Source organism: Natator depressus, chromosome 6 (genome assembly GCF_965152275.1).
Source record: "Natator depressus isolate rNatDep1 chromosome 6, rNatDep2.hap1, whole genome shotgun sequence".
NCBI lineage: Eukaryota > Metazoa > Chordata > Testudines > Cheloniidae > Natator > Natator depressus.
This window is the reverse complement of record NC_134239.1, coordinates 29,829,476-29,851,926: the sequence shown is the minus strand read 5'-3', so window position 1 is coordinate 29,851,926 and position 22,451 is coordinate 29,829,476. Positions and strand designations below refer to the sequence as shown.

At 41.1% G+C, this 22,451-nt stretch overlaps 1 protein-coding gene across 1 annotated transcript in view; it reads left to right on the top strand.

Annotated features, from left to right (window-relative positions):
- The first annotated feature begins 4,421 nt into the window (after positions 1-4,421).
- Positions 4,422-22,451, top strand: part of OTOG (otogelin) — a 165,346-nt gene continuing 147,316 nt past the window's right edge. Inside the window, exons 1-4 of the mRNA XM_074954907.1 lie at positions 4,422-4,690; positions 4,903-4,963; positions 5,548-5,602; positions 10,750-10,840. Coding sequence (XP_074811008.1) covers positions 4,624-4,690; positions 4,903-4,963; positions 5,548-5,602; positions 10,750-10,840 — 274 coding nt within the window. The 5' untranslated portion in view covers positions 4,422-4,623. The remainder of the gene's footprint in view (positions 4,691-4,902; positions 4,964-5,547; positions 5,603-10,749; positions 10,841-22,451) is intronic.

The following is a 22,451-nucleotide window of genomic DNA, read 5'->3' as shown; positions in this document are numbered from 1 at the left end:
CCATCTCTTTTCCATCATTTCAGTAGAAATGCAACAATTGTTGCGGCAAGAAACACAATCCACAGAGACAAATTACAAAGGGAGAAAAAAAAATCTTTTTAATGACTTACTGTTAACAGACTTCCTAAAGCAGTCAGAAAAGGACTCTTTTCATTTGAGACAGTTCTCACCTGGCACTGGCAGCGTCTAAAGACTCTGTTATAAGATATGCAAACCTGAAGAATAAAGGGGAGTGAGGGGACAGCAGATGGAAGAGGGATAGAATAAAGAAGAAGGGAGGGAGACAGAGGGAGAAGGGATCAAAAAGAGGAATGATAGAGAAAAGAGGGAAAGATAGAAGAGATGAGTGAGAAGTAAGAAAGAGGTAGGAGAGAGGGGAAGGTGGGTGTGAAAAGTATTTCCACACAGAGGCAATGAGAGGGATGGAGCTCAGGAGTGTGAGTTTACAATGAGAAAGGAGTAGGATTACCAGAGACTGTGGAAGTCACGAATATCAGCCTAGCCCTACCTATACTCTGTTCTCTCCACACCTCTTTCTCCCTCTCTCACTTTGATGTTCAATGATAAATTTGCAGCTGGGAAACTTTTATGCTGATGCTAGCATAAGTAATCCTTCTACTAAGCCCTGAGGAATAGTTGCTGGAAGCTGGTGACAATTGCTTAGAAGGTGATAGTGCCAGATCCTTCTAAATTCTCAGCATCTGGGTCTCGTGCTTGAGTTTAGCCATGACAAGCTCTAGCTTCTGTGAATTTTTTGTGTGGGTATGCCCTTATAGGGTACAGAGGGTTGCATTCTTATTTCAGAATTATGATACTGCTAAGTATTTCTGAAATATTAGGAATGTCTCAGCATGAAACAGATAATGAATGTGAATAACCTGAAAGAAAATTCATCAGCAGAAACCATTTTCCTGAATTTACAACATATCTAGGTAGGAGGAATTGCAGGTTGGTGAGTAAAACATAAAACCCACCATATCTTCATTTATTCCCACTGTTTATTCTCTCTCTTTAGTATGTGGTTTCCCTCTTACAGGAACTTTCCCCCCTCCCATTATGCCTTCCTGAGACTGGCCTTTTAAATTTGGCAGAGCTAAACAGCTCCACCTTTAAGTAGCCATTTAGTAACTGGATGCTTGTTGTATCTTGCTCTCTTTACTTTTTTTTTTTTTTAAATATTTCTGAGAAACTGGTATATTTGTATTTGAATAATGTACTGATATGTTATCAGCTCTCTTAATTGTGAGCTTTATAGAAAGCTTCCTGAATACAACTCTTTATTCATAGTGGATTTATCTAACTACTTAGCCATGTATATATGGTGCATGCTACCAGTGTGATTTGCTTTTGCCTGAATCCAGCTCTTCTGAAATAGGTATTAGTTTTTGATGGATTTTATTGTTAAAATTTTTCATGTAACTTTTCCATCTCCTCTCTGACAACATTTGATCTTGTAGTCCTGGTATGGCTATTGCCTTCAATGGGAGTTCTGCTTGGGTTAGGACTGCACAATAGGCCCTTACTGTGAAATGAAGGAAAGCTTGGACTCTCTTGTAGAAAGATTTCTCTACGTGTTCTTCTATTTGTACAGTACTTGCCTTTACATATGGCATCTGCTATCAATAGGAATAGAACTGCTAACCAGCCCTTGGTGTAATCTAGAAAGGATAGGCAGCAGAGACATCTCCATTCAGTCACCATTCTCAATTATTCTGGAATGCATTTCCCACTTCTTGCCAGAATACAATTGTGGCATCCTTCCAAGTAAGACTCAAAGCTTTTGTCTCCTTTTTAATTTATGCTGTTTTGCCCTTTTTTAGTATCGGGTGATCTTCAGGGCACAGTGCAAGGCTTTTGTTTAATTAGGGCCTTTAACTAGCTCCTGCAATTTGTCACTAAGATTCTCATCCCAGAATTCTGCATTCAGTGCAGCTGTAGGCTTGGGCCCTCATTGCTCATGGTTACATGCAGAGTATACATTTATTAACATGTATCGTACATTGGAGTGAGTTGTTGGGGTTGTTTAGTTGGTTTTGCTCCTGCTGTAGGATATCTATGGCCAAGTTAAAGTTTTTACTAATTTCGAAGGTATGTAGAAACCCTTGAACACATGCACATAAGGAATTTAAGTTTTTATCATGTTTAAAATAAAAACAAGGAAACTTCTAATATTTCCATATATTTGTCTTTAATAATACTTGCCACTTCTCTATTACTTGTATCTCTAGTACCAGATCAGAGGATCTTGATGTGCTTTACAGGTATTCGTTAATTTAAATTCCGCATTCCTCTGGGAGGTGTAACTAAGGACCTACTCCTGTTCCCATTGAAGCCAATGGCAAAACTATAATTGATTTCAATAGGAGCAAGAGTGAGCCCTTAAAGCCCAAATTCTTGCAATGAACTCCTAGTGCCCAAGCCCTGACATCTGCATGGATCCGGGTGCAAAATCAGATCCTAAATGATGTGCTGAGGGTCACACAGTAAGTCCATAGCAGAATGGAGAAGAGAAACTATACCACTGGACTTCTAGTCCTGTTTGACCACTAGACTCTCCTCCCTCTCTGATATCGTTTATACAAAGGAAGTTTCCGAAAAGATTTAGTGAACTCTCCCTCTGTACTCCTAGAACCAAAGCATCCCACAGTGTCTTAAAATAACATATATAGAAGATGTAAAAATATCTCAGAACATAAGAACTGCCATACTAGGTCAGACCAATGTTCCATCTAGCCAAGTATCCTGTCTCTGGACAGTGTGCAGTACCAGAGCTGCAGAGGGAGTGTATGCAACAGGGAAGTTGGAGTGATACACCCCTGTCTTTCCTTCCTGGCTTCTGGAAGTCAGAGGTTTAAGGTTGCCCTGAAAATGGGGTTGCGTTCCTGACCATTGTGGCTAATAGCCATTATTAGACCTGTCCTCCATGAACTTTATTTCTTTTTCTGAACCCAGTTACATGTTTGGCCATCACAACATCCCATGCCAATGAGTTCCACAGGGTAATTTGAGTTGTGTGACACAGTACTTCCTCTTGTTCTTGTTATACCTGCTGGCTATCAATTTCATCTAACACTGCTGTATTCGCTTTTCCCATATCATTCCTGTTTTAACAGACCTCTTACCATATCCCCCCTAGTTGTCCCTTTCCTAAAATGACAGCCCTAATCTTTTTAGGTTTCAGAGTAGCAGCCGTGTTAGTCTGTATCTGCAAAAAGAAAAGGAGGACTTGTGGCACCTTAGAGACTAACCAATTTATTTGAGCATAAGCTTTCGTGAGCTACAGCTCACTTCATCGGATGCATTCAGTGGAAAATACAGTGGGGAGATTTATATACACAGAGAACATGAAACAATGGGTGTTACCATACATACTGTAACGAGAGTGATCAGGTAAGGTGAGCTATTACCAGCAGGAGAGCGGCGGGGGGGGGGGGGGGAAACCTTTAATATCTCACCTTACCTGATCACTCTCGTTACAGTGTGTATGGTAACACCCATTGTTTCATGTTCTCTGTGTATATAAATCTCCCCACTGTATTTTCCACTGAATGCATCCGATGAAGTGAGCTGTAGCTCACGAAAGCTTATGCTCAAATAAATTTGTTCGTCTCTAAGGTGCCACAAGTACTCCTTTTCTTTTTGCTAATCTTTTTAGACTCCCCTCATATGGAAGCCATCCCATCCCCTTGATCATCTTTGTTGCCCTTCTCTGAATCTTTTCATACAGTGCAGTTATGTATATAAAAGAACATCTTACTCAACTGTTTTATGTCTATTTGATTTAAATAATGAAGAAGATGCCCCTACACAGCTCTAAACACCCCAATGTGTACAGTACTGAATATTACAATGTAACCCCAACACCATTATTTTGGGGGCTGGACTAGATGACCTTTTTAACTCCCTTCCAGTTACTCCTACTTTTCTATGATTGTTTAGAATCTTATCTGCTGACCTTGGTACCAAAAATAAATGTTTTAGTCCTGTTAGAACTGTAGAGCCAATACAGTTATGTGAGAACGAGCTCCTCCAGACTCAAATTACAGGGGCAGACTCTTTATTACTGATCATGCACAAGCCAGAAAAAAAACAATAATTTTCAGCTCCCCAGGTGTGTTTGTCTGGCTGGTGGTTAGAAAAAAAAAATCAGGTAGTTTTACTGGTAAACAAGGCCAATGCAGTCTGGAGTCACTGACACTGGATGAGGATAGAATCCCATGTTACCGGGTCACTGTTCAGACTAGAACTGCCCTTGAGGTCTCAAGTGATCGTGAGGGAGTCACCGAAGAGAAGGAGGGGGTGGGACCAATTGGGGGCCTTTGATAGTGGCCGAATGATGGTAATTAGAGGAGGAGTCGCAGGGCCCCGGGCGTGGGGAGCTACGGAGAGGTCTGAGTTGGAGGAAGGGACCGGGGGGAAAAGAACAGCCAGACGTAGGAAGAGCAAGCGAGGGCTTGTCCGCCCCGCTCTTCCCGCCGCCCTGCAGCGCGGTGCGCTCAGCCGCGCCGTGATGTGCCCGGCTTGCAGGTAGGGGAGCAGGCGGACCGGCTCGACCTCGCTTTCCGCCGGAGAGCACCTGCCTCTTTCTCCGGGGGAGTTCAGCCTCCCGCTCAGTCCAACCGGATGGAGCCCCACTTCCAGCCCAAGTGGCTTCTCTATGTTGGGCTCTCCTGCGTCTGGATCTCCCAAGGTGAGCTGCGCCTCAGGAAAGGAGGGGCGCTCTGCTGGGAGCGCGCGGGGGTGGCTTCGTCCCCCGACCCCTTGGGTTAGCGCGCTGCCCGCTGCCTTTCTCCGGCGGGCAGGGGATGGGGCTAGAGCTGTGCGGGAGCCGGGGAGAAAAGTGGCCCCGCAAGAGCTCCGGGGGCAGCAGCCCTATAGCTAACCCTGGCTACTGTCTTACAGCCCGGTCTGCATGGAGCGCCGGGGCGCAGCCCGCGCCAAGCGGGGACCCTCTGCTCCCCAGGTAAGAGGCTTCAGTGTATTGGCTCGTTACCATCTCCGGAGGGGCGGGCGGGGGCTGCTATGGGTCTATTGGCGCCAAGCTTGGGTGGATTTTTTCTGCGCCCACTAGAGCTGCTTCAGTTACCCGGGGGCTTCTTGGGGACCCCCGTTCCCTCCCTCCCTGCTGCCCCTCCAGGGACACCAGGAGCCTGATTTGAAGAGCAGATGGGATTCTTCCCTCGTCTTGCATGGCAGGTCGGGGGGTCACAGGAGCCCCCTGTGCAGGGAACAGCCTGGACTCTCGGTGCTCTGTCCGGTGCGCTGTGCAGCTGGTCATGATTGGGGGCGCGCTGAGCAGCCGTCAGGGTGGGCTCAGTGGCTTAGGCGGGCCGGGCCTGTGGCCTCAGACGCTAGAGAAGCCCCCGGGGAGCTGTGGCAGGGACTCTGGTGTAGCCCCCCGGGGTCGCCTTTGGAGCCTGAGAACGGCCGCCGCCCGCAGCCGTGTAGGGCTGAAGCGCAAACTCGCTGTGTGAGGGTTACGCCTGAGTAGGAAAGGTGCGGATTACCTCCGCCGAACAGACCCAGCCTTGTTCTTCTCTTCCCCAGGAACGGCAGCCGTGCAGGGCCGCGGAAAGGAGATCCCGCTGCGCCGGCAAGGCAGGTAGGCGAGGCGCAGCCACTCACCACGGGGAGCCCTTCCATGCAGGGCGTGCTAGTGCACAGCTGGAGCTCGGGCCACGAGTTAGCTATTCATGTGTAAGAGGAGGGAGTCCGCCCGCTGAGAGCGTGAGCAGCGCTTATATTCCATCATGTTCTCCCGGCCTGGGAGACAAACTCCGTTTCCTTGTCAGCTGTGTTAGACAAGCTGTGCTCTCACAGGCCTGCAGTGAGCTCTGATTGTCTTTAGCCGTGGTTTTTTGTTTTGTTTTTTTTTTACTGGGGTGGTCTTTTGCCTTTATGATTTATCGAAAGGTTAGTTGATGGTGGGGAGAACTGTGAATGAACCCTATCAGGAAGAGAACAGTACATCGACTAATGTGCTTAAGTGTTAGACATCCTTAAAATGTCATTTAAGAGTACTGTTTCTGGTTGTTTCTCTAATCTGGAATGATGGGAAATTAAACTAAGATTTTAGAAGGTGCAAATTAATGGGAGTTGCAGATGAAAATCGATTTTAAAAAAATTGATTCAATAAAGTGTGCTAAGAAGATCACATGTTGTATTTCTTCCACTAAGCATATTTAAATGATGGTCTTTAGCAAGATTTCATACAGGGCAGTACTTCAAGGATTAATGAGCAGTGCATAGGGAAGAGTGTTATTGCTTTCTGCAAATGATGCCAGCCTTGGAAAAATTATATTTAATTTGAGTACTGTGTAATACTTTGTTCACTGAGAGGTACTATCAATCAGTGCACTTGAAACATTTTGTTGGATCTGATGATTCTTTAAGAAGATTGACAAACAGATTTCAAACACGCAATATAATTAAACTAAAGTAAATTTAATTTAGTTCAAATTTGGAGTCTATAAACTCCTCCTTTTTTTTGTACTTCAAACCTTTCTAGCAGGATTAAAAGTCTCTTTCCCTATTTCCTTAGCAGCAGAATGTCAATAGTTGAATCAAGGGAAACAGATAAACTGTAGGTTGAAAACCTCTTATTAACAGTGATTGGACTTATTTAGAATTTCTGAGGAAAATAGGCTCCTTCAGCCTTTAGAACATAATCTTACAGGGTGCAGAGTGTTGTCAATTCAGTGGGAACTGAGCTATGTCCCACAGTGAGTGAATCTGGGCCCTTTGTTACTAAAGCAAAACAGTTAGCTAATTGCAATATTAAATAAAAGTCATGAGCTAACAACATTAGATTTTAATAAAGCAGTGCTGATCTTTTTGTACGTATTTTACTTTGGCAACAGAATACTATCTTATTCAGCTTGCTGCTGACGTGCAATTTCCCTTATTACTCTGCATGCTTTTCCATCTTTGATTGGGGGTGTGGGAAAATCCCATTTTGTACCCTTTAATCAAGTTCCCAGAAGGGAATCTGATTCTTTCTCTCCACTGTTTGTTTCTGGAAAAGTTCAGTGGAGAGAGAAATATGCTACACAGCCACAAACAGGTAATTAAGTCAACCACAGATAAAGTCAAAGGCTTCCTTGCTTTCTTTAAAAAGGTATTCAGGGAACAGTAACTGGTTCTTTGTTCCTTCTGTGTTAGACTACTGATCCTAAATCACTTAGCACAATCTTTTGTGGGAAATATTGTGTATATCTGGTAGATTTAAAAAAGTTAGCTATGGTCAGCATTTAATTATTGAGATGGGAACACTGATTAACTTGTGATATGAACAGTAGTTATCCTACCTCCTTCTGAGTCTTCTAAAAGTGTGTTACAAAACTGTAAAAAGGATTTGAACGTTAAAACTCTTGAGCATGAAATATTGTAAATAATAAAGTTAACCACATTTTAAGGTCATTTTATGTGGACGTATTTGTTATGGTTTAATTATATTTAAGAAATTAAGAATGGCGATTCTGGGTCAGACCAGTGGTCCATCTAGCCCAGTATCCTGTCTTCCAAAAGTGGCTATTGCCAGATGCTTCAGAGGGAATGAACAGAACAGGGCAATTAATCAAGTGATCCATCCCCTGTCACCAAATCCCAGCTTCCAGCAGTCAGAGGTTTAGGGACACCCAAAGCATGGGGTTGCACACCTGACCATCTTGGCAAGTAGCCATTGGTGGACCTATCCTCCATGAACATATCTCATTCTTTTTTAAAAACCAGCTTCTCATATCCCCTGCAACAAGTGCCACAGGTTGACTCTGCCTTGTGTGAAGAATTACTGGTTTATATTTGTTTTAAATCTGCTGCCTGTTAATTTCACTGGTACTTGTGTTATGTGAAGAGATAAATAACTCTTCCTTATTCACTTTCTCCACAACATTCATGATTTTATAGATCTCTCTCATCTCCTGTTTTAATCATCTCTTTTCTAAATTGAACACTCCCAGTCTTTTTAATCTCTTCTCAGATGGATGCTGTTCCATAACCATAATCATTTTTGTTGCCCTTCTCTGTTTCCAATCCTGATGTACCCTTTTTGAGACAGTGTTGGCCAGAACTGCATGCAATATTCTAGGTTTGGCCATTCCATGGATTTATATAGTGGCATTCTGATATTTTCTATTTTATTATTTATCTCTTTCCTAATGGTTCCTAACACTATTAGCTTTTTTGACTGCTGCTGCATATTGAGCAGATATTTTCAGAGAATTGTCCATGATGATGCTAAGCTCTCTTTCTTGAGCAGTAATAGCTAATTTAGACCCCATAATTTTGTTATATAGTTGGGATTATGTTTTCCCATGTGCATTACTTTGCATTCATCAATATTCAATGCCATTTTGTTGCCCAGTCACTCTTTCATTACATTCATGAATAATATAATTTTTCCAAATTTGGCAACACATCTTAACTGGGAATTGTTAAGATGACATACCAGGTATCTTTATGTCAAATGAATGATTAACTAGATTTTAATACTTCAGATGAGCACATTCTGTACACTACAATGTAACTGGCACTGTGTGAAATAAAAATCACTTCAATTCTTATTTGTCTCAAGTTCTGCTCTTCTGTTTTCTTAAGCACAAGACTAAAATTGGGTTGATGGCTGCAATTTGATACTTTGAGTAGGAGGGTTGATGGAACTCTTAATAGTTCTGAAGGACTTTTTAGAGCCTCAATCATAGTTTTATAATGATACTGTCCTTCCTTCTGTATTGCTCTTAACTGTTTGCAATTAAGGCAGAAGTGACTTGGCATTTTGGAAAATTTTCTACTCTGTGAACACCTTTGTTCACACCAGCCTTGAAATGTAGTGTTTGATACATTTTTACAGGGTTTGATGCCTTTTGTATATCAATAGATTTTGAACAAAACTTAATGGCCATGGGTGCATTAAAGCACACTTTTTACAAGAGCTGATATAAAAATATTCCCTATTTATAAAGGGTTGCAATAGAAAAAAAAAAAAGGATGGTCATTTTGCAACTTGTTTCCTATCCAAAATTGGACAGAAAATAGTCTTTAACGGTTCTGAAAATAGGTGTTTTGGTTTTATTGCATTACAAGCACTGATACCGCATCTGTTACTATCCCATTTAATGTAGACAGTCCCTTGTTAACCATATATTACATCGGAATCTGGATACTAGAAGCCACATCTTCAAAAGCAAATGGATACAATTGTAGCTGCAGTTTTTTCATATCTGTATGTACAAAAATATTAGTCGTACATGCAAGCTACATTTTTCCTATAAATTGGGCAAATACCAAATCGCAACATAGGCAAATTATATTTGCCTGTACATCTCCAAGGCTTTGCACTTTCAAGAAGTTATCAAAATAATTAAATGCATAATATAGGACTATGGGTTTAAGCCTCTTTGATTAAATGGTACTAAAGGATGTTGTCTCTTTAAATTTTCTGGAGGCTGTTAGATTAATGATGGCCAGGGCTGAAAGGTTAGACTGTACTCCTAAACTGTTTTTAAAGTGCTGGCATGAGCTTCTATTGTTAGATTAGACCAACTCCATTTCAAATTCAAAGATATGTGATACAGATGCCCACTATGGAAGTAAGTGAAGTTGGGAGCAGGGAGTTGTTTGCATTGTGAATAGTTAAGTTACTTGATGGGAGGACAGAATGCAATCTGGGGAAAGAAAGAAACAGAAGAGATTAATATTGAAAGAATGCAAAAGAGAAAAAGGAATTGAAAGGGTAAAATAAGAGAATTGTGGCGCAATGGGAATTCCAACAAAGAAGAACATATGTGAAATGGACTAGAAACAATGAGAGGCCTCCCCCCCCCCCCAAAAAAAAGGGTAATTTATTGGGAAAGGAAACAGGATCTAGAGGTATGTAACTCATAGTAACTTTGCAAACATGGAATGGGGGGGAAAAAACAAGACAAATTAGAAAGCTTAGCTGCCTAGTGGAGATGACAGCAGAAGTATTCATGAAAAAGGGAACATAAGAAGAGAACCTGACCATAGTTTTGAGCAATACATTATGGAAATTTACAGAGTTGGAGAGAGGGATTGAGACACAGATGATGGGAAGCTTTTAGGGCCTAACCAAAAGTTTATTGAAGTTGATTGAAAGGCTCCCGTTAACTTCAATGGACTTTAGATCAGGCCATGACCTTAAAAATGGAATATATGTTTACTTTAAGAAAAGACCTTGCCTAACTGTGTCCTGTTAGTAAGAGTTATTTTATTTAGGAGTACAGCACACATGCAATGGTAAACAAGTTTGCAGTAGTAAATTCCTAGGTTTTCATTTCTTGGACTATTTCATTTGGTGATGAGAATTTCCAAAACAGGAAATTGTTTGCACTCAGTGCCTTTGTTAAATAAAAGCATTAAGGTGCAGAGGCTGTAATTGTTGGGAGGTGGGGGAAAGAGGAGTGTGTGGATACAGTTTGTGTAGCTCATATTGGTATTTTAGAAGTTGTTACTATGGTTTTTTTTTAAACCTCTGTATAATAACTGGAACATAATGTGTCTGAGGTCTTTTATAAGAATCCTTTATTCCAATCTATTTAAAGTCCTTTAACCCTGCTAAAATTTGATGGTACAATATGGCCCTAATCTATTTGACTGCTCAGAGTCATTATCTAAGTATGAATTCTAGTAAAAAGGTGAGAATTTACTATTGGATTTTAAGAGGTGAAAAATAGCTTGAACAAACAACAATATAATTGTTTAAATGAGTTTTTTTTTCTTGTTTTTGTAAAGGAGCCTGGAACTTCAGTTTATATCTTTTCATCTACTACAACATCCTCATCCTGGGAAAGAAGCTTCCGTAGTATGAAATGTGAAGGATCCAGTAAGCTACTTTTCTTTTTGAATACGACGAGTAATAGACAACTCATGAAATAGTTTGATATAAGTATTAAGTCTTACATGGGGAATTAGAACAACATGTGGAAAAAAATGTTTTTACAGCACTTACCATAATGGGGCCTGACCTGATGAATCTCCAGGTGCAATGTAACTGTTATTAGTAAATGTCAATAAACATCAATTTCACTATCTACACCCAAACTGACAAAATATTTCCATCGATAATCAAAATGTACAGGTTGGCAAAGTAAGGAAAATGCTGCTTGAGAAATTTAGTTTGATTTAAGACTAAAATTTTGACATTTTGACAGGTTGTATGTTAACTGTTATAAAACTTTAAATTTTTGAATCGCAACATCTAAGGTCATTAGATAATTATCTGATCCCCCATAATTTCCCACCACTGTGAAAATTTAAATATTTATTGAAACTTTAAAAATATTGAGTTCTGCCAAGACTAATAATAAGGGATACAGGCCTTCGTGCTGAAGGATGGGGAATGGAAGATATCAGCTATCCCAAATACTTCCCTGTCTGGAAATGTAATAAAACAGTATCAGAGCTGCCTGGAGGCTTGGTGGTGTAGCAGCTGTACACTGAATATTACTCTCTATATTCAGAAGAACACTGGACCAAGTAGCTTTGTAGAGAATGACAGACTAAGGCTACTCCAGAACATGGCTACAAAAATCAGACAGACTCAGGGATCATAAATTAGGGGAGAAAACCAAAAACATAATCCAAATACAGGAGAGTGACTGTGGTGTCAATGTGACAGATACTTTTTTCTATTCCAAAGCCCAGAATGTGGGTGAGATATATTTACTCGAATGATCAATGACTCATCGAGAAGTGATGAGGGAAATTTAAACAAACCCAGGGAGGAGGGAGATTTTTGGCTGTGACAGACCTTAGGGTAGTGGTAATCATCCTCTTTTATACTTTGGAAACGCTTGTGCAATTAAAACACAAAAGCTGCATCTTCACTAGGAAAAAGATGTGTTCTTAACTAATACAAAGTAAAATCCCATGAGATATATCCCCTGTAGACTCACTAATTCAAGTATGGCTTTGCAGTGTTGCTGCTCATACTCCAGCTAGACCAGCTCCACTGTCATTCACTTGAGTGAATGGGGTTGTCAAGGCGAGGCCCCAGTGAAGACCAGGCAGGCTGTAAGTTTTAACACAAGTTAGCAGGTCAAAGTAAACTCTAAGCTTCCCCTTAGTCTTTACCTTGACCTGCTAACTTGTGTTAAAACTACAATCTGCCTCGTCTTCACTAGAATTTTACTTTTTAAATTTACTTGTTAGCTAACAAGTAAACACTTCTTTTCTTATGGAAGACAAGACCACAGAGCCCTCTGAGAAATGAGTCATTAAATTGACCCATCAATCCATCCTAGGCTGGGTGTCAGTCACTGGGGTACCTAGGACATGCCATTACCCAACACAGCTCCAGGCTGTAAAGGTGGAATGCAGAGAGTAGACCTGCTGAGTGCCAACAAACTTTGAAGTTCAAACTGATTCAACTGTGGTGGCAAGACAGCATATTTGAAACCCATTTCCCCCTCATGTTAAAGCCATTTTGTATACTAGTCTTACAATAGATATTCTGTTTTTCATATTATAGCAGTTATTGTGTTGGAATGTTAAAATTTCCCCTCATCCTATCTATAGAACCATAGCTTTCTTCAGCTTTTGTCTTTCCTTAGACATATATAAACACTTTTCATACAGTAGGTGAAAAATATCACTTTTTGCTTTCCAAATTGGCTTTTTTGAATAATAAGGGAAGGGTAATAAATCAGAAATGCCACCCTAGCTCACCCTGAGTTTTTCTGTGGAAGAAAATGAATCTGGTACAATAGAAATGAATCTTTGCCACAAAAGATAAACTCATTGTAAATTAATTATTCACCAGAAACTTTGCTCAGAGCATTAGCACTGTTTGCAATACTTAACGTAGAGTAATTTTATATCTTCTTGCCCCCTTCCCAGTTATCTAAACCTCCAGCTCTCTCCCACCCAATGCAGTTTTTTATTTTCAGTACAAAAACCTGACACACTGAGTATTTAGCACTAACATAAAATTATTTTTTAAAAATAAACATGGGATTATTGTATTTTTCATATTTTAATTTACTTGAACTTTTCTGAACTATAAAATGCTGCAGAATCTGGAGGACCTGTATGTTTTAGGCCAACTTTGCCATAGAAGTGACAGAGGCCTTGCAATATAGCATGCTTAGGAACTGGCCTCTGCTCCTGCACAACTCAAGAGATCCACAGGAGTGGAGAAGTCTACAGCTGACTGGAGACTTGTGGGCAGTAGGTGAGAGATGTGAGGCAGGGGATCAAATAAAGTTCCACTCTTGTGCACCTTAGAAACCGAAGAAGAAAAACTGTACGCACCTGAGTGGCAGTGAGTTCTTCATCCTCATTTGGAGGTCACTCTGTAACCTGCCAAAATGCACGATTCCAGAGAACAAGAGAAAAATGAAAACTTGCACCATTACAGGGCAGTAATATTCAAAGACCATAAAACAAAGGTAAAAAATAAGGCTAATCATACCCAGATTCTTTGCACATTTATTGGATTCCTTGTTTAACCAAAGAAAATTGAGACTAATTCTGAAGTCATACACTTTAAACTACATTAAAGAATTATAGAAAGTAAAATAAAGCAAGATTATGACAAATAATAAAGTTAAATCTATGAATTTAACATCGAATAAAGTTTTATCAAGTAGTGACAATGAATTTAATTAACTCCTTTCACAAAAGCATCAGAAGTGGGGATCTTCTCAGGACAGAATAGAATTAATTACCAGTACTAAAATAAGGGCTCTTTTAATATTATCTATTGTTCAACACCTCATTGTGTGAACAGCTTTATACAATTGCAACGTTTTAAAAAGCTAGAGGCTTAAGGGATCTCAGTGGTCTGCAGAAATGCTAAACTCATGAAGTGCTGCTGGGAGTTTCTTAATTCTGCATTGTCATAATTCAGTTCTACATGACATTATCACTATGGCACTGTTTTGGTATCAAAAGTGGGGGTTCTTATGGATTGAGAGAAAAGAGATGGGTTAATAGGGTGCCTACTAGCAATTGGTTTTTCAATTTACTTTTCCAGGTGGCCTTTCTAAATGATTCTACGGCTCGGAAAAACTTGCTATAACCAACGGAGACTTAAATAATGTCAAAATGTCAAAATGACTGTTTGCTAACCTTAATAAAGCCCAAATCTTCAAACAATAACATCAAAATGACTGTGAAAGAATAGTAAAGAGTGTTTCATAATTTAAACCAAAAATATGTCCTATTTTTCTACCAACATGAATGCACAACACACAAAGCATGCTTTATAGGCTCATTACTAACAAGTTTTCTTGGGGGACTATCAATGCTTATTAGATAAGATGCAGTGTTGGCATGTTCTCACATTTCAGGAAACTTATTTAGTCATCAAAGTGTTGTGATAAACACGAGTCGGCATTTGGTAGGTGACAGATGTTAGTCACCTGTTTTGTTTCATTTATCTTTCCAAGGCACTCAGCTGCCACAGGGCTGGATATGATAATGACCTGAAGAGAATACAAACTTTTTTTTGTGGTTTTTTTTTTTTTTTTTTTTTTTACAAGTCACATAAGTCCTACTTACTTTTGCTTTAGAAAACCTATTAATGCATTGTTAGTTCAATTTTTGTTCATAGGTGAGACTATTGTAAAATTTTACTTTGGAAATATTAAATGGATTCATAGTGTGACAGGGTTGGGCCAGATGGCTATAGGAGAGTATTTTTTTTTTTTTTTTTTTTTTTTTTAGAGACTAACAAATTTATTTGGTGTGACAGGGTCAGGCCAGATGGCTACAGAAGAGTGAAAGAAGGCAGATATATTAGCCCCAGGTTAAGTAGGTCCCTTTTCCCTGGGTAAGGTAACAGGGAAGGTTCCAGAAGAAACAGGAACCTTCTGGAGACAATTAAGACAGACAGGCTGATTAGAACACCTGCAGCCAATCAAGAAGCTGCTAGAATCAATTAAGGCAGGCTAATCAGGGCACCTGGGTTTAAAAAGGAACTCACTTCAGTTTGTGGTGCACGTGTAAGGAGCTGGGAGCAAGAGGCACTATGAGCTGAGAGTGAGAACACATACTGTTGGAGGACTGAGGAGTACAAGCATTATCAGACATCAGGAGGAAGGTCCTATGGTGAGGATAAAGAAAATGTTGGGAGGAGGCCATGGGGAAGTAGCCCAGGGAGTTGTAGCTGTCGCACAGCTATTTCAGGAGGCACTCTAGACAGCTGCATTTCACAGGGCCCTGGGCTGGAACCCGGAGTAGAGGGCAGGCCCAGGTTCCCTCCAAACCTCCCAACTCCTGGTCAGACACAGGAGGAGTTGACCTGGACTGTGGGTTCACGAAAACAGCCAAACTAAGGGCTGCCGTGAAGCTCCAAGGCGAGCAAATCCGCCAATAAGCGCAAGACCCACCAAGGTAGAGCAGGAACTTTGTCACAATAGATACTGTGCTTTTATCAAGTATTTCTCCTCTCCTTCTCACCAGTTGCCTTTCCTTCTCTGTCCTTCCTTTCTTTTTTTCCACTGGGTGCTTCATTCTTGTCATCAGCGTCATGAGGCTAGAAAAAGCGTTCAATACAGAGTTCAGAGTTTTAACAAAATTCAAATGGATTTCAATAGAAAAACTAGAAGCATGTTACATGATTTTAGGCAGCATAAACAGAGTTTCAATTCAATGAATAAAAAGATACTATAACTTATTTCAGGGGGAAAAATGGTTTCTTTTCATACTAAGTAATTCCAAAATGTAATAAAATGACACAATAAAGTCAGGGATAGATGCAGAAGTTAAGGTAATATCAAAGAAGTAAGACTAAAGTGTACAAGGGGAATGATAAATATTGATTGAATACAGTTAGAAAGTACTTTAAAGGAAGAAATGAATTAGCTGGAGAAATTAGCACAACACCAAGAAAGGAAAATAACAGAGGAATGTTCTGAAGTAAATTCAACTTCAAGTCAAAGTCTCTAGATTTCCCATTAACACAATGCAGTTCACAAGCCTTAAAAAATAAAAGGGGGAGGGACTAGAAGAGTAAAGGCAGTGTGAAATTAATTGCAATATATTCCAAAGTCCATGAGAAAAGGAAGACTGCACTAATTGATTTATTCCGGAAGTGTCAGAAGAGCCTCTCTTTTTGAACTGACGAGTAACTGTTGCAGAATCTTCTCTCCAACAGCAAAGTGAGACACAAACCAGGAGGCTTGACTGTAGAATTCCAGACAAGTTAGAAAAAGAGTGCTGTAGGACAGGACTCTGTGCACGGTTTCTTGGGGACATGCTCAATAGTGCCCGAGGAGAGCTTTACCCTGCTTACCGGGGGGCTCATTCTGAGCAGCTGGCCAAAGAAGCATCAAACCAAGAGACTAAAGGACAGCGTCTCAAATCCTAATTGCAGGGAAGGGTACAGTGGCAGAAGGGCAGAGAACAAACCCCTGCTTTGGCGGGAGGCGGCAGGGTGGGGAGTGAGTGGAGCTATGGAGGGCTGCAAGAAATAACTCCGTGGGCCGCCTGCGGACTGTATGTTTGAGACCCCTGCCTTAGACTGTTCATGAGTGACCCTAGACCTAGTTACAGGGATGTCACTGTGCTCAGAGACCCCTTCCTTCACCTCCATCGTCAGAGACTTGTTTTCTTTCCAGCCTTTCCCTAGCCATTTCTGAAATGTTTTCTTCTTCTTTTCCACTTCTGCTTTGAAGTGTTAGAATGTGTGTGTATAAGTCAGATAGCCTTAGGACAGGGCTGAGCAGAGTCCCCTGAGCGTCAATAATAAGTCAATGTTCCTTTCCTGGGTCTGCTGACTTCCTGGAATTCTAGCTCTAACAGAGTTCTAGCTTGTCCTCCTATTCTTCTGTGGGGCTCTCACTTCCTCCCAAGCTTCCCCCAGGTGACCAAACTACCAATTCAATCCTACCCCAAAGCCAAAATCTCCAAAATTACCCTACGCAACTAAGCAAGTTCCGAGCAGTTCCAAATTTTTAAAACAAAATCAGCATGTTAGATGATTAAAAGCAGAATATGTGACATGTATTCCAAAGTCAATGGGAAAAGGAAGACTATGCTGATTGCTTCGTTTCAAAAGTGCCAGAAGAGCCTCTGTTTTTCAATGTACCAGCAAGTGCTGCGGAATCTTAACAGCAAAGTGAGACCAGAAGCTTGGCTGTAGAACTCCAGGCAAGTTGGAAACCAAGTGCTGTGGGACAGCTCTCTGTGCACAGTTTCTTGGGGACATGCTCAATAGTGTCTGAGGAGAGCTAAACCCTGCTTATAGGGGGCTCATTTGGAGCAGCTGGTTCAAGTAGCATCAAACCAAGGGAATAAAGGGCAGCAACTCAAATCCTTATGGCAGGGAAGTCACGCTGCTGAAAGTACTAGCATGCCTCTAACCCCTCTCCTCCCCATAAACTAGTGCCTCAGTACAGGACACTCAGTTTTATTAGCTAGCTACAGAAGCATAATGCCAAGAGAGAAAAGGGCATAGACCCTACCCTGAATTACAAGGAGGCCACATTCTTCAAGGTAGCAAACGCCGCAATATGTCTCATTAAAAAGAGGCTTGTGACATTTGCCCTTGTTACAGGGATGTCACACTAACTGCAGTGCCAACACTGCAACCCCAGCACTGAGCCCACGCCCATCCCTGCCTCCATGGACCTGTGCCCCAGATCTGCCCAGTCCTCCCTGCTGCCACACCGAGCCATGCTCTATCTCTTGCCACCCAAGCTCTTGCACCAATCCACCCCTGCTTCTTGCTCTAAAGAAACAGGCCACCACTTGTTGCCACCCCTGTTCCAGTGCAGAGTTTGGCTTGTCCTCCTTCCTGATGTTTGACAAGTCTCCTGCCCTCTCTGTGCTTCTATTTACTTGTTTGAATTGTACTTTCTTGCCTAACAGGGATACTAAGAGACTTCATAAACTGATCATGTTCTTCATATTAAAGGTGATATAGAACCACAAAGCCTTATTATTAGTATTTGATATTCTGCTGGGTTTAATGTCTATTTTAGAATTAGGGCCCTCAACTTTTTAAAATCTCAGTTTATTTTAAGTGCAGTTACTGTTTTTATGATTTATATAGATGGATATATATTTAGCAATTAATTTTCAACCTTACAATTATTTGTTGTCTGTAATATCTCAGACGCAATATTTTTGGCTATTAAGCATCACTTTGAAACTTTATAAATATAAAAAGTTCTCATGGATTATAAATACGCTCTTGCAGGGTCTAGGAAGGACAGGAGTAATGGATATGGAATGAAGAACCAGGCAATATTTGTGTTCCTACAATCTTAAAAAAATTGAAGGAGAGCACATTAAAAAGAAAAACAACTGTCAGGATATTTTTAAAAACCGAAGACACAATTCTAGTAAAGAAAAAGGAAAGCTCAGTCATCACATAAAATCAAGATTAATTCATTATGTGTGGGGTTTTCCACTCATTCTCTCTTTCTAAGATACCCATGTGATAATTGTACAAGCATGTCATAAATAAATTGATCACATACCTTTACAATTTATCTGAGCATGTCTATGAACACATCACCTGTCCACTAAACCACTTTACTGGGATTTATTCTAGCATCTCAGACTCCTGAGCAAAGGAATGCCATAGCCCTAACACAATTTTAAAAAATTTCTACTCAAACTATTTAAAAAAATAGTATGTATGAAACACTTGACATCTATGCAATATATAATGGCATTGGGTGGTGGAAGTGTTTTACAGGTGCTCGTTTGGGATCCAAATCTGCATCACTATTGTGGTGGCATTGCTACTCATAAGTGACGTGAGTATCTCAAACGCATGCAAATAAATCCTTTAAATCAAACCTTATCATCAAGTATTCTCTCTAGTCTTGTCCTGTAAAATGCTGAACGCCTCCTGGGTGCTGCTGAGCATCTCCGATTTCTATAGATTGCAGTGGGAGCTGTGGCCCTTGGCCTTCTTAGAATTGGGCTCAGGATTGGGCTCAGGATGTTAGCCAGTAACCGAGTTACAAGATATTGTTGTGTCTTGGAACTATGGAGAAACACACAAGCAAGATAGCATTTCACTGAGGATGAACTGTGGGTTTAGCATGTGAAAACTATGGGCCAGGTCCTCAGCTGGTGTAAATCAGGGTAGTTCAATTGAATTCTCTTTCAACCCTCACTGTGATTACTTTTACCCTCTTAATGAAGCCAGTTACTTTATACAGAGTGTGAAGGTGGATGCTTTATACACATATATACAGACAAGATCCTTGCTCCAAAGAATTAAGAGTCTAAATAGGATGAAATTCACCGCTATGGAGAGAGCCAACACAGAGTCTATGCACCACTTAAGTTTCACTTTAGATCTACAAGTGGGACTTAAGTGCTGCATACCATAGCCCTCTGCATGGGAGTGAATGTCACCTGTGATGTTCAGTGTGATGGTGCTTCACCTGCTTTATTCAGAGGTACTCCAAAGCCTGAGTGAATATACAGCTCACAACACAATACTATATGAGATTTAGTTGTTGAATCCTGTAGCATAGAACCTCCTGCTTCTATGCAAGAAAATCCTTTCACTTTTCCTAACAGAACATCCCAAAGACACACACAGTTTTGTCAGTAAGAAATGTTAATGGATGAATCATGTGTCTATGTGTGGGTATGTGTGGTGTGTATGGGGAAGAGGGAAGGGTAGTTTCTTTTATAGGGTCTCCCATCTTTCTGTTCCATTTTGTATAATGCTCTTCCAGGCACACACAATCAAAAAACTGCCTGCCAAATGCAGGAGGTTGCTTTGTCTTGAAAGTCTTGCCGTGGGCTATTTTGAAAATTGCATTGCTGTTGAGACACCAGAGTGACACATTTATGTCACTCGAACGCTGGCGAAATCCAAACCCAATGTATCTCACTTTGTGCAATTTCTAGCACCGGATTTTGGAGAGGGTCAGAAACACTTAAATACATGCTGAGATGACACCCTCAACTCCAGCTTGAAAAGATTCACTTGGCTTGAGAACATGTTGGGGTTTTTAAGATGATTACAAATTGAAAGGAAGCTGAATACTGGCATGAGATGTTGTTCAGTGAAAGCCTAAAGAGCTACTTGATAGGTGCAACAAAATTAAAGTAACCCAGGTTTCCACTTCCACGGTATCACAGGCCTTCTGAGTGACTACCTAGTGAAGCAGGACTGAAATCAGGCTGTACTGCGCTGGTAATACTTAACTGCTTTACACTGACACAGTGCTCTATATGTACCCACCTTTTTGTGAAAGGAAGGACAACCTGAAGCCTGTCAGATCACCTGACTAGTTTTGTTATCAGTGTAAACTGTTATCTGGGGATTCATTCAATTTTCAGAACACAGCAGCACCTCAGCCAATTCAGACAACCCAATCAAAGTGGACATTTGCATTTCATTTAGCTTATCGAGAAGGACAGATGCCTAATGACTTTCACACTGAAGGCTAAATTACTCTTGTTGAAGGCAGTAGCTCATCACTTTACTAAAGACACTGGCTAGTGCAACATGTTGGGAGTCAGGATTCCTGAGTTCTATTCCCAATCTTGGGAGACAGTGGGCAGGACCAGGAATGAAAGGTGCTATTATGCATAAAATTCATCCTACTTCAGAGACCCATTAGTAGGCTTATGCACCACTTAAGTTTTCCAAAAAGGGTTTGTGGTGCAAAAGCCTTGTACAGGTGTAACCCACACACATTCTGGGTGTGGTGTTCTGTCCTATCTAGTGGCACGGAGATGACTTAGAGAGAGAGAAAAAATGAGTCTGCTCTACAGCCTTAGCTAACAGCCAGTTGGCTTTTCGCTCATGCAGTGGAGGCTCATGCACTAAGCTCCAGAGGTCCCAGAGGTGATTCCGCCTGCTGACGACTGGGGTATGTCCATGTTACACAGGCCCTATACTCAGAGGTGAATTTCCATGGGGAGGGATTGAGGAAGGCAGCTGTAGAGTGCAAAAGGGATTAATTATGCCATTATCAAAATCATTCTTGATTTATGTGCATTTTCAATCATCCGGGTTGTATTTTCCAGTGCCAAATTGCTCTTTGCTAAAATGCTTACAGGAGAATTCCTCTTGTGCAGGTGGATTATCCACCCTGGTAAAGCTAGCAGAAGTGGTGTAGTTACTACCTATGATTGATGCTCACCCTGTCCCCAGTGTAAGGGGGAGAAGGATGTAACCTGGGGGCAGGAGGGGGCGCAATGGAGATGAGCTCCACTACAGCTGATCTGCTATTGTAAACTCTTTATGGAGTTTCCACTGGGGAAATTGGATTAGGCCACCTGCTGCTCTAAGTTTGTCAGGGGCTGGGCATCTAAGGTTCGGTGAGTCGCAAGCAGCTTCCTGTGCCTGCCATGGTCCACAACAGCTGATCATGTGCAATGGAGAATCGGGGCCTCTGTGTTTGTTAGAAACATATGTCATGATAATGAGCAAACAATTTACCTGCTGCATTCGTCCTGCCACAGTGATGTTTGCAGCCTGGCAAGTATTTTCAGTGGTCTTTACTCACTCCTAATGGGCAAAGTGTTGGAAAATGGTGAAAAAGCTCATGTTTTCGGGTGGGGGAATTGTTCCCAGCCAGGATGAAAGATAAAAAATGGAAGGTTTTCAGGAAAAAAAAAACTCATGTGGGGAGAACCATCACGGAATTTTTCGGCTTCCCCCGGGAAGGCTCTTGTCAATTTCACAAGTAAAACTGACAAGCTTTCAGCCCAGCTGCTCAGCCTCCCAGAGGAGGAGAAGAAGAAGAAGAGCAACCAAGTTCTCTGGCTTTGGAACAAAGTGGGGAGGCTGAGGGTTCAGCTTTCGTTTTTGTCAATTTGACTGGAAATAATTGAGCTTGACAAAGGGGCAAGTTACTGGGAGATGTAAACTATTTCTGACCCAGCAGCCAGATGTTCATTTGCAAACAGTTTAAAGGCAGGTTATATATCTAGGCAAGCTGGTGACCAATAACTACCCCTTTTTTCCAAATGATTGTTAACTTTGTCTCTTGATAAAGCAGAAGTCCGACTATTAATGTAGGCTGGAGTGCAGCACAATACACAGCCCGTAGAGTTTGCCTTCCACCCTCGAAAAAGCTCTCCCAACTCTGACCGGTCATATCCTAGTGTTCCAGTCATGCTGACCTCTGTGGCCTGTTGAGTGGTACCTTTGTGACAAGGGCAGCTGTATTGTGCAGAAGCAGCATCCCAGGAAATTATTTTAACCAGGGCTTGAATCCAGATATCCAGAAATGGGAATATAGGAAGCTGACCCATTGTTCTGCCTTGCCACTTAATATACATCTCAAATAAGTTTGTAATTGAAATAGTTCCATGTAAGTGTGTGTATATATACCCTCTCAATCACTGTCTCTTGTCTCTAGATCTGGTTGGAAAATGGAATTTCTGTCCTGCAAACATTTTTGAGATTTTGAAATTTGTATTTGTCCCAATTTGGAACAAAAAGTCAAAATCTTGATTTTTTTCCCCATGGAATTAAATATTTCACTTTGGAAATGTCAAAA